Source organism: Ceratosolen solmsi, unplaced genomic scaffold, assembly GCF_000503995.2.
Source record: "Ceratosolen solmsi marchali unplaced genomic scaffold, CerSol_1.0 scaffold57, whole genome shotgun sequence".
Lineage (NCBI taxonomy): Eukaryota > Metazoa > Arthropoda > Insecta > Hymenoptera > Agaonidae > Ceratosolen > Ceratosolen solmsi.
This window is the reverse complement of record NW_011948427.1, coordinates 2,893,143-2,910,817: the sequence shown is the minus strand read 5'-3', so window position 1 is coordinate 2,910,817 and position 17,675 is coordinate 2,893,143. Positions and strand designations below refer to the sequence as shown.

At 26.6% G+C, this 17,675-nt stretch overlaps 2 protein-coding genes across 4 annotated transcripts in view; both read left to right on the top strand.

Annotated features, from left to right (window-relative positions):
• spoon (A-kinase anchor protein spoonbill) overlaps positions 1 to 7,945 on the top strand; it is a 17,626-nt gene extending 9,681 nt beyond the window's left edge. The window contains exons 1-7 of one of the 3 annotated variants that reach the window (XM_011501107.1): positions 1,342 to 1,575; positions 4,304 to 4,619; positions 4,821 to 5,317; positions 6,003 to 6,512; positions 6,713 to 6,928; positions 7,017 to 7,147; positions 7,592 to 7,945. In XM_011501107.1, the coding sequence (XP_011499409.1) occupies positions 4,357 to 4,619; positions 4,821 to 5,317; positions 6,003 to 6,512; positions 6,713 to 6,928; positions 7,017 to 7,147; positions 7,592 to 7,687 (1,713 nt within the window). In that variant the 5' untranslated portion in view covers positions 1,342 to 1,575; positions 4,304 to 4,356 and the 3' untranslated portion in view covers positions 7,688 to 7,945. Of the gene's footprint in view, positions 1 to 1,341; positions 1,576 to 4,303; positions 4,620 to 4,820; positions 5,318 to 6,002; positions 6,513 to 6,712; positions 6,929 to 7,016; positions 7,148 to 7,591 lie in introns of those variants that run through there. The other 2 variants (XM_011501105.1, XM_011501106.1) reach the window with 2 other exon arrangements.
• A 7,729-nt stretch (positions 7,946 to 15,674) lies between these two features.
• The window catches only part of LOC105363535 (methylsterol monooxygenase 1-like), a 33,769-nt gene continuing 31,768 nt past the window's right edge, over positions 15,675 to 17,675 (top strand). The window contains exon 1 of the mRNA XM_011501267.1: positions 15,675 to 15,957. Coding sequence (XP_011499569.1) covers positions 15,738 to 15,957 — 220 coding nt within the window. The 5' untranslated portion in view covers positions 15,675 to 15,737. The remainder of the gene's footprint in view (positions 15,958 to 17,675) is intronic.

Below are 17,675 nucleotides of genomic sequence, written 5' to 3'. Positions count from 1 at the left end.
CCCCCAATGCCATTTTTGGAGTTATTACTTAATATACACATATTATGATCTCAAGTACTTGCTATAGTTATCTATAATTAAATTTGTTAATAAATATTCATGTCTTATTTAGTAGTATTTATTTTATAATAATAATTTGAAATTCTGTGCCTATGCTTTCGAAATAATTACAGATAAAGTGTTACAGTATTGTACTGATAATTTAAAATAAATGTTTTGATGAATGAAACCTCTTGAAGTATTGATAAAAAATTAATTTATATGACTAGAGCCAATAACAAAAATGTTCAAACTTCTATAATTATTAATTATCTGCTAGTATTTCTTTTCATAATAAGCAATTTGTAAATGTAATTTCTAAATTATTATAGATATTAGTGAAAGATAGTTAGTAATAGGAAATATAATAAACTTTTTACGTATAATTTTGTGTTTGTGTGTGTGTGTAAAGAAAATTTTAAAAAATTACATTTTAAATTGGTTAATTTTATTATGAAGTTAATCGAATAAAATACAAAAATTATTGCGTGGTTGAACCATTCTAAGATAAATCTTGTAAGATGGAAGGAATTCTAGAGTTTTTGCACATTAGCGTATGAAAGTTAAAAATCAATAGATGAATTTACATAATCGTCGTATGGTAAGCGGATGAAAGGAAGAGAGCGTAGAAGAATTTATGATATTTCAATAACCCGTTTATTTGCGCTTGTATTTCTTAATTTGATTATTGGTGATTTTTATGTAAATTAATGAAAAATAGATGTTAAGATAATAATGTGAAATATGTTTATGATGTATCAAGTAACCGTGGAAGGTGTAGTTCCCATTGTAAATTTGCACATTATTGTAAAAGATGTGCGAGGCGATGTAATATTACTCGATGATTGTAACTAGGATAATCAATGATGTATAATATATTATTTTCTAAGCAGCTTCGACACTACGTGATTCAGGCGAACTTCGTGGCTTATCTAAAGACAGGAAATCTCCATCTCGCAGCATCCGTCCATTGAATTGAATCCGATATTTTAGGTCCGTTGGCCGCGAAAGCTCGTCGACTTCGTTTTATCGTGGCCTGTAAAATTAGCTCAAAGAAAAAGATCTCTCGCAATGGCTAAGCCGACGGGAATTTGAAAATCCAGGTGGTTCTTTAGCGAAAGAGAGACCGATGAAGAAGAGTCACGGCGCTCGTACGAGTGGTCGGCCAAGTTCACGCGGTCCTGTAATACGCACAGCGTGGGGCGCGCGGGTGGCAGGGCGGGACGAAGAAGTCTCGTTTAGTCGAGTCTCTTTTTTAAAAAGGTATTGGAAAGTGGCGGTGCGCCTGCGCCACTGTCGGTGGGAATGTTTCCCGTTCCTCGTCGTGCAGCCGGGGGCCGCGGCGTTTACAGTCTGCCGAAGGCGAAGCCACGTGTTGGAAACCGGTGATCGCGCGCTCGTGTTCACCCCCAAAGAGGCTGTGCGCGTTCCCTCGCGATGTGCCATTGGGCTTCGTCCACTAGAGGTTCCTCGGCGATACTTTATTGAGCTCGTGAGGAGAAGCGACTCCCTTGACGAAAAATGGCGGTTCTTATGGTGAGTTGCGTGTCACATGGAAATATAATGTCGATTATTTGACATGGAGCGCGCGCGAGCGAGTGCGCTGGCGCTTCTTACCATATGCGATGGCGCCTCGACGATCTCATTCGCACCCACTAAATTTAATTCCAACGGTGCTAGTATTTATAGGAACATTTCCTAATTACTTTTAACTTCCAAGCTCTAATCTTAAAATTATTTAATTGCTACACGAACAGGCTTCTTTGTATAAGGAGATACAATGTCGGCTTTCTAACTTGCGATTGCTCTCGCTGTTCACTGTACGATAGCTTGGTCGATTCATTTTCATAGAGTCGATTTTATGTATTCGAAGAGAGACATGCGGTTGACTTTCCAATTTATACTCAATCAAATGTTATCTCTTGTTGGCGTTACTCGTAATTCGTTAACAAATGCATGAAATTTAGTTTACTTCAAATCATTAGCAAAGGAAATAATCCACCATATCTATGAGTAATAATTATCAATTTATTTAACGTATTTGGACTTTATAGTGATAAAATTTTTTTTTTATTCAGTACATTGTAGAAGTATTCTTAGGCAATCTGTATGAACTCGTACGATCAAAAGTATAGTTAGTTCCACCTGTGTCAACAGAATGTTCATTGATAAAAAAAAACTAAGAACATAAATTGGACATAAGTTTATCAAATGAAATATTGTGAATTAAAAGTAAAATATCGTAGTTATTGTATAGATCAAAAATTTTAAACACTCAAATATATTTTCATTTTTTTTTTATGCCATAAATTTGTTTGATGTTTTTACAATTATTATTATACTTATGGTTAGTTAAATACATTTTGAGATTTTACATTAATTTACGGGCTTCCCACAAATCTATTCATTTTAATATTTTTTTCAAACATGTTATAATTTAGGTAGTATTACATTTACACTTCAGAATATTTTTCTATATTATATTATACTTAAACGCGATTGTATTATCATATTTAAAAACGTATATTTTGAAAAAGGAAGTAAACAAATAATGTATTACTTATACGTACAAATAAATATTTTTGTACAATTTTTCAAACATCTTGAAAAGAATAAATAATTGCTCGAGAGAATAATAGACTATTATCAATCATGAGTTTATAATAAAATTATAAAATTACAAAGGAAAATTATAAATTAAATTAACAGTATATAAAATTTATTTAATAAATTTAAATAAAAATGACTTGTGTCTTTAATTCTTAAGAAGTGTTTTTAGAATTTTTTTAATACATATTTTAATTTAAAAAATTTTCCTTTATGTAATTTTAAACGAAAATTCGAAAATAAAAATACCTTGATTTTTAATGCTTAAAGATAGTTAGATTTTCGGCTATAATAAAATATCTAAGCTCGGTCTGTAATATAGATTTATGATTCTGTGAATTTATTATTTCATTTTTCTTTTCCTTCGTTGCGATAAGAGGAATAGTTAAAAAAAACTTTACGCTACAAAATATTCTTATTGTTATAATTTTCCAATAATACTTTACGAGGATTATGTTTAACCTTCGATTAAAAATGAAAACGAACATGGGCTTAGTATTTTTGTTTGTTCACATTTTTTTTTTTATTGAATTAGTTAACAGCTACCTAAAAATATTATTTTAGATGGATATGTAAATATATAAAAATATCTTGTACATAACATAACGACATATTAAGTATATTAAACGCATTTGTATTGTAAGCTACAGTATTTATAATTATGATTTGCAGTAAGATAAAATCTCTTATGATAAAGTCACATTAAGTATAGTAATATTGTAGTAATTCTTGAATTATTCTATATATTACAATTCTGTGAATTTCAAGAATTTTGAAAAAGAAATTTACTTTATTAAAGTAAAATTAAATGAATAACTACGAAAATATTTCTGAAAAAGTAGTAACAGTCCTCTCAATTGAAGATCAGCAATGGTTAAACATTGCTTTACCAGCAAACATTCTTTAAATGAATTCGATTTTATAATATGTAACACCTGATTGCTGATGATCGCATTTATGATTATAATTTATGTAATGATTTTAATATGATGAAAATTTATCCGGGTTTGGCTATAAATTTAATAAAATAATAATTTTCGTTAAACCTTATTTTAATCTCAACAAATATATAACATCATTTTAGATAATTAGTTTAAAAATCCTTGATAAAAGTAGTAAAATAAAGAGAAGCAAATAGAATAATTTATAGAGTAACTTTTGTTATCAGAATGAGTTGCATTCATTTTTAGTAAAACGCGGCTCTATTATAAAATGAAAATTTCAAATATATAGTGTATTTCATAAACATTATTGTCCGTCGACTTTATTGCAACGGTGTTTATGTAATATTTAGACATTTTTGTCTTTAAACAAAATTTATAATATACTTTTAGATAATTAAAGAAAAGAAAATTTTAATTCTGGTAAGCTCCGTCTGAATTTACAAGATTATATTTATAAAAGATTTAAATATTAAAATTTTGTAACGATTATAGAACAATTTTAAATTCAAATACTGAAGTTTAATTCAGGTTAGCTGTGATTAGTTTTTGTTTTTCCATATTAGATTTATAATACATAATTTATAATATAAATAAAAACAACAACAAAATTAAGTCAAGATTATATGTAATGTTTTATACTATTTAGTTTATTTATGTTAATGTAAATTTTAATAATTCATTGTTTAATATTTAATATATAACTTATATTATAGAGTTTTTGGCTATTAGCTGATTTGACTAACGGATTCAATCGTGGACATCTACCATGTCGTTCTGTCAGGTGCGGCTAGTGAAGTGGAGTTTTCCAGTTTGCGCTCTAATTCTTGGGCTTTTATGGTACAAACGTCGACGTGTGGATCGAGTTGATCCAGGTGGATCGTCCAAATCGAACGGTGACACCAGTCTATCCAACGGTAGCAGCCTCAAAGCTGCCCAAAACGGAAATTTATGTGATTCTGGCATACAGACCGATGACTCTTTTTCTTTTAATACAACAACAGCCAGTACGCCAGTAGAAGAAATTATTAGGTACGTTCAACGATATACTTGAACCGTTTATTGCGCAATCGTTTTCAATATATTCAATAAATAACAATTAATGGTGCTAAACATGCATACAACTAATGCAATACATTCAATGTTGTAAAAATATATATATAAAGCATAAACTATTTGCCTAAGTACGTAGATTTTTTTAAGTATTATATTTGTAATATCTTTAATTTTCAGCCCGAGGAAAGTTAGCGAAAGCTTAGATATACCTAATAGAAAGTCAAACTCACAGTCGTTGTCTTTGCTTTCTTGTAAATCAATTGAATTCAGCAATACGCCTTGGTACGACGACGTAGAGAACACACCCGAGATGAAGGAGATCCAATTGGTTAGTAATCCGACCAACAGTGGCTTAGATTTTATGACCAAGAATAAGCCCGATGAACTGAAAAATAGTAAAAATTCGAGCATAATAGAGAACATGATTGAAGAGGAGGCAAAAATCGTCGTAGCTAAAAGCGAAGTTACCGAACAGATGAACATCTCGCAAAGCGAGTTTAAGAACTGCAAAAAATCGGTAACCGCCGATGATCAGCAATCGAGTGGAGATGAGAAGAAACAGAGGCAGGTCCTCTCAGAAAGAGATTCAGCTAATCACAGTCCAGTGTCGGGTGTCCTCGAAGGTAGTGTCACCGATGAAGCCAGAAGTGAAGGGAGTACGGATAGTGGAAAAGGTAAGGAGAGAGATGCGTTTTGTTCGCCTTAGTGGAAAGTCGAGTGATATTAAGGGATAAATTGATGTGGTTTGCAGGTAGGGTTTTGAGAATCGAATTGAACGTTTTCCAAGATTTTTGTAAAATGCAATTTATAATGGCATTTGCATACACGTTTGGAGATGAGAGATAAATTATACATTTATCTCTAAGTATAACGAATAAAAATATTTGTATTGAAATATTTAAAAACATTTTACTTACGATGTTTATTCTATATAAGTTATATAGCAATATCCATTATATTGTTGTATTAGTATTATTTTTTATATTATATGTTGATTATTTTATCGAACTTTGGTTAAAAGTAATATTTCCTTACATAAGCCTAAGTATTTTAAAAAGGCTTTTTTACTTAATATATATGTCATTTGATGTCTATATTAAATCTACCATTTTTATTACACATTGAAATGACGAAATATACACCTTTATATACAAGATAATTTTAAACTCTTACTAGTAATTAAATAATTTTACATATATTTTCGAATTATGCAAGTATTAGAGATTATGAGGGGAGGAGGGGGGGGGGGAATGAAGCTCTCAGTTATTTATTGAAAAAGGCGTTTTTAACGTTTTAATTTCTTAGCATTTGCAAGGAAATAAAATATTCTTATCTAATGATCATGTATTTGCATTTCAGGCGGTAGTATAAAAGGTCATCCAAAGGATAACAACAGAACAATTTATGAGTTCTTAGTTTCAATAAAACTCGTCGGCAAACTCATTGGCCGTGGGGGACAATTCTTCCAGCATATACGCAACAATGCTGACGTTGGTATCGTAGTAAAGCGTCACCCGAGTGAACGCGATTACAAGATCTGCAGCATCGATGGTACACCTGAGAATATAGCGACAGCCCTAGATATGATTCGCCAGTTATTTCCCGAAAAAACGACTCCTTTTCTTAGTCTCGAGCAGATAGCTTACGAGATTTTACCCGAAGAGATACCATGGGTGTCGGAACTCATGCAGTTATCATTGATTGAAGGAGTGAACAACGATGTAATCGTTAGTCACATTTATAAACCGAATCACTTGTTTATACAGTTGCCGACGCATCCGACGTATCCGTCATTAAGAATCTTAGACGATAAAATGACAGAGCTGTATGAGACAGTTGAGTCGCCACCTGTACCAGATGAGCTGAGAAGTAAGTTCATATATTTACTTTATATCGTTATTATATATGGAGTTAGGGGGATGCTTTATGAAATATAAATTTAGAGTCGATATAGCACGGTTTTTCACTATCTTCTTACGTTATATAATGCCATATAAAGTTTTTAAAAAAATTAAGATGATAAAACATACCGATTTAATACATATATTTCATTCTCTTTAATATTGCAGAAGGTATGATTGTTGTAGCAAAATGGTATAATAAATGGGTCAGGGTGTATATTGAAACTCCCGATCCGAAAGGCGAACAGTCACTGGTTCGTCTAGTTGATCATGGTGGCTATTGGATATTTAGTAATTCTAATATGAGGAAAATAAGGTCAGATTACCTTAGTTTACCGTTCCAAGCCATTGAAGTATTTTTAGCTAATGTACGGCCGAAAGATGGTAATATTCTTTGCGATATTGTAAATGCGAATCCAGATAAAAGCATTATAATTTCAATTAATATGTTTTTTTTTTTCCCCTTTCCCAGAAGAATGGAGTCAAGAAGCATATAATGTAGTAGGACAAATTTGTTCCCGTATCGTAGGTCAAGCACAAATCGTAGGCTACGTAGACTGCAGCACATTTATAAATTTGTACTTTAATATTCATAAGCATGGCGTAAGTATGAGATAATTTTATCTTACTATTTTATTTTAAATTTTCTCGAAAATCCGTTATCGTCAATATTTCCAATTATTCATATTATTTTTTGATTATTGTATAAATATAAATAAATTTTATGGCCTTTTATATATATATATATATATATATATATATATAGAGAGAGAGAGAGAGAGAGAGAGAGAGCGATACGCCCAATATAAATTTTCAACTATTTTATATAAAAGAGTTGCAATATTAAGTAAGCTTTTAAGTAAATTAATTTTTTATTTATAAATTGACGATAAATTGTATTTAAATGATGTTTCTTCATAAGAAAGTAGTGGACTGAGTATTTATTGACAGAAAGACAATATAAACTGATAATTATAATATAAAGGAATATTTTTATCATTAGTATGTATTTTTATTCCGAAAATTTAATTAAAATTTTGCTTTTAGGTCATATCTATAGCAGACGAACTTATAGCTCGAGGGATAGCAGAATCTATATCTTTAGATGAGGTATTCCCACAGGAAATACTACCGTCTGTGTGAATCTAAGTCTAAAGCTTAATTGTTGTCTCTATTTGCGGATCGAACATAAAAGTGAAGAGGTGTGGATATGTGATGAGAGCATGAGAGATTTACAAGTGAGGATTAACATTGTATGCTGACAAAAAACAATTATTTTGTGATTTATATTAGTGCAGTCTTTAGGTTTTTGCACTGCGCGTATTTTTTTTTAATTGAATTGAATCAATTCTTTTGCCATCGAATCGAATACTATCGTTTGCGATCTCGAAATTATTGCATTTCAAATTTATCGCAGTTTTGCTTTTTTTTTTTTTTTTTTTTTTTTTTTTTAATATAATACGTCATAATCTAATATAATTATTAGATTTTTTTCTATTTATACAAAATACATTGGAGTGTATATATGAATTGAGCAGAAGAAAAGAATGAAGGGGCCAAGATACTATTAAGTTAAGACCTGATAGAAACCTAATTTTGATGTGCTAACATTTTGAATTTATGCTTAATACGCATTTTTGTATATTGATTTTGTATGATAGCAAAATATTTTTATGAGTAATTTTGTTTATCAGAAAAGCTCATGTTATTTTCTCATATACTTTAGGAATTTAATCTATATTTGTATTAGAGACGATAGAAATTCGATTCAATTAATTTGAGATCACGTTAGAATTATTTACAATTATACTGTTCAATAGTTTATAATTTTAAGTTAAATTCATTGAATTTGTGCCTCTTGGCGTATAGAAATGAAAATCTGTAATGTTAGCTTGAATATGTGGAAACAAATTATATAAAGTAGTTTTTGAAGGTAAACGAGTAAAGCTTTTTCTTTTATATAAATATTATACGTATTAGTGTATAGAAAAATATTAGTATATTATAATTGAGTTTTTTATTAGTATCTTTTTGCAAAACCGAAGAATTTCACTTTTCCAGTATTTGATCAAATTTAATCTTTTAAATCGTCAACACTCATGTCATTAAAATGGCCCATCGTAACTTCTCGTGTTCGTGCCAAGATTTAGGTTAAAGATATTAACTAAAAGTCACTTGTTAAGTTACTGATACAAGTTTGTCACTCACACATTTATTGTTTCTTTTTACACTTATCCATAATACATTTGTGTGCCTCCAGGTTATTATTATAAAGTGTTATCTTTAAAATGCGTAACTAAATCAATTAAAGAATAAGAAAGTGTTACTGCCAATTATACATTTATCTTACATATAAACATGTAAATTCATTTCTAACTGATGAGAATTGATAGTGATTTTTATATGTCAAAATATATATCAAATTCTAATGGCTACTCATCATTACCTTTACTAAATTTTATCTAATTATTGTTTTGTACGATAAATTTTTTAAGTATTTTCAATTTAATCTTGTATTTCTAAATAATACAAATTTTATTATTAAAGCTAATATAAAAAATAGAATTATTTTAAATTCGATCAATAAATTATTTAACATTTTATCTATCATAATTAATTATGAGATAATTATTTTTCATAGTTAGCTATCAATTTTCATTAGGTAGCTAGTGATTATATTCTCTATAATAATATAGAAGTAGCAAGTGCTTTATATAGTCTTTGAGTAATTTTACAGATTAGTATACAGTCTCATTATTCTGCTAATGTCATTTACTTTTTCAGAAATATAATTGACATAAATTATAACATCATAGATTCAAAAATAAGGCAAATTCAAAATAAAAGTGAAAGAGAGCGATAGAGAGAGACAGACAGAGAGAGAGAGAGAGAGAGAGAGTGAGGGAGAGAGAGAGAGAGAGAGAGAGAGACATACAGATATACAGACAGAGAGAAAGATTGAGAGTATATAGAGATTAAGTTTTCGAAATTGATTAGTACTACAGCAAAGGGAGACAAAGTTATCTTGATTTGATATGGAGGTCACAGCTTTCATGCAACGAAGATTTATTAACTAAATTCGTTATTAAAAACAGGCTGATTAAAATTATACCTCATCATTGTAAATATTGTAACATTAATATCTCCGACTATTATATATTTATAATATACTTACAAATAATTATATCGGATAGTTACTAGCTCTGCGTTAATAGTGTAATGAGGTTTAATGTAGTTTATTTATATATTTTACGATCTTACATACAATGCGCGAGAGTATAGCTTGCAATAGAATATAGATTTTGTGAGCTGAAAAAATAGCAAAACTACTACAAAAATTAATTCGTTTTATTTGTGTAAATTTAAAAACATGTATTAGTATAAAAATATTCTAATACTATATATAAATAAAAATAATATATTTTAATCACTGTATGTTATTGGAGTTTTAAAATTTGGCTGCAAAATTGATTATAAGAATGTAATCATAGTGATAAATTAAATTTTATAATAATTAAAATTGAATTCATATTTTTTAAATATATTATTTAAATTTTCCTAGTGCTTTTATAACACTCAAATTAATACAAGTAATAATAAATAAATGAATAATATCTTTGAAGTAGTTTTGTAGTTTGGTCATACCAGAAAATAAAATTAGATAACGAATGGCTGATTGATGATGAATTTTGGATTATCGCATTTTTTAAATATGCATGTCCATATTGAACACGCTAAACAAATAGCTTTTGATTATGAATGTTTGAGAAAAATTTATAATGCTAGGGTGAAAGCTTGTAAGTCTTTATGACAAAGGAAACCATAATTTAAGGCTGAAATACAGTTGATAATAATTCCCATTGTCAAAATATTTTGTATTGAGGGTTTCATGATCATAAAGCTGGGGATCGACATAACGTGACGTTCTCTAAACATGTTACAAGCGTTTAGTTTTTGATACTGAAAAATAGGAGATCGAATATTTGTCTTTAATTATTTGATTACAATTAAAAAAGTTTATTATACATTGATGTTATGAAAAATAAAAATTAAGAGGAAAAAAATTAAGGTCCTACGAGGTTTTTATAAAATTATGTAACGTTTTTTTTATTGAATACATGAGATAATACTCAAATTGATTTGTTATTTTGTGAAAAAAAAAAGAAAAAAAAAGAAAGAAAGAAAAAGAACAATTTTGATTAATTTTCAAACCGATTTTTCATTCTTATCGCAGATCAGTTATAATAAAAAGGAACTAAAGTAAGAATGTTATTGTAAGAGCACAATTTTTACTATTGTAAATTTAAATTAAATTTATTTTATGATCGGTTTGTAAGAATTTTTTCAAATTTTGCTTTTCTTTGTTATTGAAAACGAACTAGACAGTACGAACGTAGATTATTAGAATGTTAAGAAAATATCTACAGAAATTCTCAACGATCATATAACTTTTGTAACTAATCTTAACTTTCTATTATTTTGAAATGTTAAAATTTCATACTTGAAAAAAGATTGTTGATGCGTACAAAAAAATTCGATAAACATATTTTTGGACGCATACATGCGATTTCGCGCGAAAACGTGTACGATTCTTGAGCCGAAAAGTCAAACAGCTACAGATTTTCTACTAATATTAAATACTCGAACAATATTTTGCTTTTCATAAATTATAAGAAAGACTTGTTATAATAATAATCGCTTAACAACAAACGGCAACAAAACTTTATCTCAAAAATTTTGTTATTGAAAACAGTTATTGTTTAAGAAAATTTGTTAATTATAAATAGCAGTTTGTCAGCACAAAAAAGGCACTTGATTAAAGTTAACTAAGTTTTCAATTTTTAAGTAACTTTTTGAGGATGTTTGTACTTGTATATATAAAAAAATCGTCGATCATAGTCCCCAGCTCAAAGCAGTTATAATTTTTTTCATTTAATATCGTATCCGAAGAATTTTTCAGTTTTGTATGGGTGTGTGTGCATATATGCATATATATATATATATATATATATATATATATATACTGCATGGTTGCATACATGCATACATATATAGTGTAATCTTTGGAATTTTCATTAAATTTACATTGTTTTAACTTAAATAAGTTTATAATTTATTTACTCATCCCTTGTTTCTTAATAACATGTGTATAAGTAAAATATTGTTATAAGAAAATACTATATATTTTTAATGTTTTTAAAAGTTAAATAATTAAAAATAACACAATATTTCGTAAATATATGTTAAATAAAATTTTTTATATAAAGGTTTGATTCAACATTTTATTTCTATTTTTTAATATATTATAAAAATATAATAAATATTATTATATAATTTTTTTTAGTTTTATTTTTTGTATTTTAAAAATCCTAATTTGTTCCCTAGTACTAAGGAATTTAATTTTTTGTGATTTACCAAGTAGGCATCGTTTTAATGAAAATAAATTGTTTGTCATGATTTGCATATGAAATAAATATATATTAATATTTATTGTATTTTATAATTTTATTAGATTTTTAGTTGTATATTACTTAATAAATATGAAAAATCGAGTTAATAAATGAATTTTGTCAATATTTATAATATAAGATAAATGCTTTAAGTTAATGCATAGAATATCGCACTGAAATAACATAATTGATAATGTTCTCCAATTTCAGATCATATTTTTAGAATTTATATATAGTTAAATTTAATTAACTAGATATTACAAACTTTTTATCAAATATATTTGCGATAACAATTGTAATGGCACTATTAAAATAATTATAAAAATGGCATCATTGATTAACAAAGTTTTTGAATTTTACTTTACTAAGTATGAAATGTGCGTTTCAATAAAGTATTCCACTAAACTATTCAATAAGTGCATGCAACAGAAAATTTCGTTATACAGAAGATGGGTGATCGAACCCACAACGATTATATGAAAAGTGTAAATTTCTAGGATATAGTTTATACTTGGTTCATAATCTTTCATTATTTTATTTATTTTTAAAATGTAATTGAAGATACAATTCAATTATTGTATTAATGTATTGCTACGTGGAGCTGGAAACAGTTTTCGGATAATAATATGTAAATAGTTTATTAAAACATATTATATAGCTTATGTTATTTGAATACACTTCATATACGATGTTAATGAAATGATTGCTCATTGTTCCAAAGTATTCTTAAAAAAATTGTTCACAAAATTGAATATTTTGATTAATTTAATTATTTATGGCAATGATAATGCACAATAATAATATTTTTGTTCTCACGAAGAACTATGGACTATAGTAGGCACTATACAATTAGAAAATAAATCATTGGATCACTTCTGCTTTTAACAATATCTTCAATTATTTTTTAAATACTTTATATGAAATTTTACAAAATTTATATTATATTATAGGCTATACATTCAATTTACAATTCTTTATAAAAGTTTTGGTGGAGGCAAATCTAATAGAATATGCTAGTCATGTGAATTAGCTGTCAAATGCAAATACTACGAAAACTTTATCATTACATTATCAGAGAGAAATAAGGGTTTATGCAGATACATACTAGAACTCTATTTATGTATGCGTTCATTCAATTAACTGTAACATCTTTACGTCAAAATTATGTTAGTTTTTATAAATTTTTTTTGCCAAGTTTATAATTATGCAAAGTATGTTTTAGATTGAAATATTAATTCAATGTATACGTTACGGGATAGAGTCAGTGTAAACATTACAAGCTTCAATAACAAATATGCACTTTTATATTAATAATTGTTGATAATTGTTTAATCCAAATATTACCAATAATTGATAATATTTATGATTTTTTAGTTTTGAATTAAACAAATTCAAATATGTTTTTGTAAGTAATTATTTCATCATTATAATATGTAATATATAATGAAGAATAATAACAAAAATGAATAATATATCTTATAATGTTGATAATTCTGTAGTTTCAACATTATCATAGATGATTACTTGTTATTACTTTAATTAATTGTTAAATACATATATATATATATTTTTTTTTTTTTTTTTGTAAAGTAGAATAATAAACAATATGTTTTTTTATAATTAATTTATTAGGTAATACGTTCAATTGTTAATTTTTTAATTTATGACTTTTTTCATAAATTTAATTTCACAAAATGATGATATAATAATTTAAAGTAATAATATTTATATTTGTAGTACCGAGACTGTGCCGATTTCAAATATCAGGAGAGTGAATTGTTCGCAATCCATTTTTTTTAGCAGATTTCTAAGCTGCTCCTTAAAATATGATTTGTAATCATATAATGATAACATAGATACCGCTAATTCTACATTACCAACTCGGAGTACGAGTGTGAGAATAACTTAATATCAATTTTGAAATAAAATCCTTCGTTAATAGACAAAGCAATTATATGAATTTTTAATCAATTTTACATTTTTCGCCTAAATTATACATAAGTTACAAATATATTTATATAAAAATTTATTTATTTATACGTAGAATCGAAAAAATTTTTCCAATGCACCACATACACAATAGGTCAAAGAGAAAAATTTCTTTATCAACTTATTTTTCAAAAAACGTATTCAAATAAAAACTAAATAAACTTTATATTACTAAGATTCGGGAAATTTTACAAAATTATATTTTAAATTTTACATATTTTACGTATAATGATAGTAGTAATAACAATAACAATAACAATAACAACAATAACAACAACAACAATAATAATAATAATAATTCTTTATTAAGAAATCTTCGTAAACTTGTTCAGTCCAAACTAAAAAATCATAAATATTATTAATTATTTGTAATATTTTAATTATTTTATAATTTTTAATGTTTAAAGATACATGTTGTTTTAATATCTAATTCTTCTATCGAATATAGAATGACAGTCACCTTTGCTAGGGATATATCAGACTCGACTAAATTTTTATTTTTAATTCGTTCAAGAATATTGCATTATATATATTGTTATTTTATGATATCCCATAAATAATTTGATTTTAATAAATATTATGTTTCAATAATTGTATATAATAATTTATTAATAATTCATGCATAAAGAATATAAAATGCATTTCTAAAATCACTTTATATAAGAATAATTTTTTATTAATTTTCATTGAAAATCTTTTTCAAGGTATCATTCGATACATTTATGCTCCATAACCGAAACAATTTAGTATTTAAAGTTATTCTATTTTGAATATATAATTAACATTATTTATAAATACATAAAAAATATTTAATTATAAATGCATTAGTGATTTATAATATAATTATAAATCAATGATGAATTATTGAAAATAAAAAATTATTTCATTAAGTTACATTGAAATTATATTTGATTCCAATATAGACGACATTTTATTGAATAAAATATTAAATATTGTAATTGGTACGAATCCATGAGGTATTTATATGTTCATATATTTATTAACACGAATAAACAATCATGATATTTTATTACGTGGGTACGTTAATTTTAATTATAAACTTTATTTATAAATAAACAATAGATTCCTCTATTTATTTATATGGAGTGAAAATTTTCAAAATGTGATTTAAGATCGAATTAAATATAATTTTTCATATGTTTGCTTAAAATTTGTTTTAACTATTTATTTGGATGGTTAGTTATATAATCATCGATTAGATAAACCATCACAATATTCTATATTTCTATCTTGAAATACATTTAATTACAATATATATATTTTTTACGATTACATTTCACGATATGAGAAGTTTCGGCGTGAATCAATGGCACATAATCACAACAGTCATCTTAATTAGAAAAAATGTTATTGACCTTACTTATGACTTTCTGAAAATCTTTTGAATGTACTATAAAAGTTTAAAATTTGTAAAAAAAAATTCTATCTCTATAAATACAAGGCTATTTTATTCATTTTTTTAAAAAGAAATATTAAAGAATCGCTTAAAGCTTGTAACTACGTTGTTTACCAAATTTTCAGTAATGATAAAAAACAATCAGTAACGGTTGACGGCCTATAATCTTAAGTAAGTCAAAAGTGTAAGCAACGTCATCTTAATATCGACATTATATTTCGATGATTCACTATGCCGGTACTCAAGTATTTGTACAAATACATACTTGGGCTAACGTCGACAGCATCGAATCGTTTGTATTATTGCTTTTAGCAGTAATCGAGCGGATGCTCGCAAGATGGTACCAAAATCTGGACACGAAGTTGTGACCGCCGATCAGGATGACGAGTCGATCAGCACCCAAAAGGAAAGCAAGGAAGGTGTAAGGGACTCGATGGTTGTTCGATGGCTAAATAAACAAGTCGACAAAATGGATAAGCATTGGACACGATTACCGAGTTTCGCTGGATCAGCCGCTGCCACCTGTGCTATTTTCTTGTTAGGACTCTGTTACCGAGGTATTTTTATCTCGTTTCAATGTTCTAAATCTCATTATGTTATGCACGGTTAATAAGATATGCTTACATAAAACAAAATCGAAGATTTACAAGAATCGAAGCGTTTACTGGCGAATTTTAGGGTATTTACTAATTATTATGAATATAATATTTCTACACCATAATCTCCCGTAAAATATAGTTATAATTATTATTGCTGTATACGACAATACTTAATAAAGAATTTTCCATATATTACGTAATATTTCATGTACATTAGCAGATACTTATAATTTTTTTAAAGTCATATTTGCTACAAACTTATAAATTCTTATCTGTCAATTTAAAATGTACGTGTACTCAAATGAATAATTGTGTCTTCTATTAAAAATTATTTTTTTATCCTTATAATTAAAAATAATTATATTTATTTATATCCATCCACGTTTATTGATCGTTATTTTTCTTTTGTCTATAAATTACTGTTTTAAAGTACTATATATTTGGAAGAATTTTTTGTTATTGTCTAAAATCAATAAATATTAGTGAGAAAAAAACATTAGATTTAGTTAAAATGTTCACATTACGTGTATAAACTACGTTAAAGAAATTATGTAAAAATACTTGTTCTTTTGAGATCCCATTTTCGCTCATCATTTAAGTTTCTGCTTTGATTTTTCAAAAAGATATTATCACCAATTTCCATTTTTATTGAATTTTATATTATTTTTAGTAATATTTTATATCCGCGTGTTATTATTGTCATAACGTAATAAAATTGTATTTTTATTTTAAAATTCTAGATACGAAATTTGCATTTACAATGCTTTAACCAAACTTAAATCAGTTACTCTCGTAAAACTGCAATTTTAAAATCCAACTATATCGCCGAGGTTAGTGAATTTTGAAAATATTTTAGTCTTTCGAGAAAATATAATTAAAAAAGGAATTAATCTTGCTAATGACTAAAATTGTTATTTAAGTTAAATTGAACAATAGTTTATTTTAATTTTTATACTAATGGCAGTTATTAATGAAAATTGGGTATTTTTATTTACTGTTAAACACTTTTATAGAAAAACTTTCTCTTGATAAAATGAATTTCATAAAAAAATTTTTATAATAACTTTTTTTATGAGTGTTTATGATTCCTTTGATTTGATAATATATAATGTATGTACAAATTTTAATGAAATTTCAAGACTAATAATAATCGATTGAAACATTTTTATTTTATATTAGATTGTACTCAATATTTATATTTATTTTAAGAACTGACGGTAAAAATTCTAAACTATTGTATAATAAGGAGAAAAAGGTTAATTTTAAGAATTGGACTTTGATAAATGAATTTTAAGGAATATGCTTATACATTAAATTATAGTGGTTAAGTGATGATATAATGAATATATAATGAATATTATATTCCTGAAACGTTGTGAGAATTATTTCTAATGTAGTCAAAAAGTTTTAGGCAAAATTTTTAAATTCATGATGATAAAAATTTTGAATCACGAATAAAGTGACAAATTTCTAGGTTGTTGGCTTCATAGGAAATGTTGTGACAAAAATGGAAGCATGTCGAGGAGAGACAATATAATCATTCTTCATAATTCAAAATCTGAAAACGACATTACGCAAAGTTTTAAATTGTTTTAAATTAAAATGTCCACTAAAATTGTTTGACATTTTAAGTATTTCTCTACTATTATTTATAATTATAATTATATTTATAATTA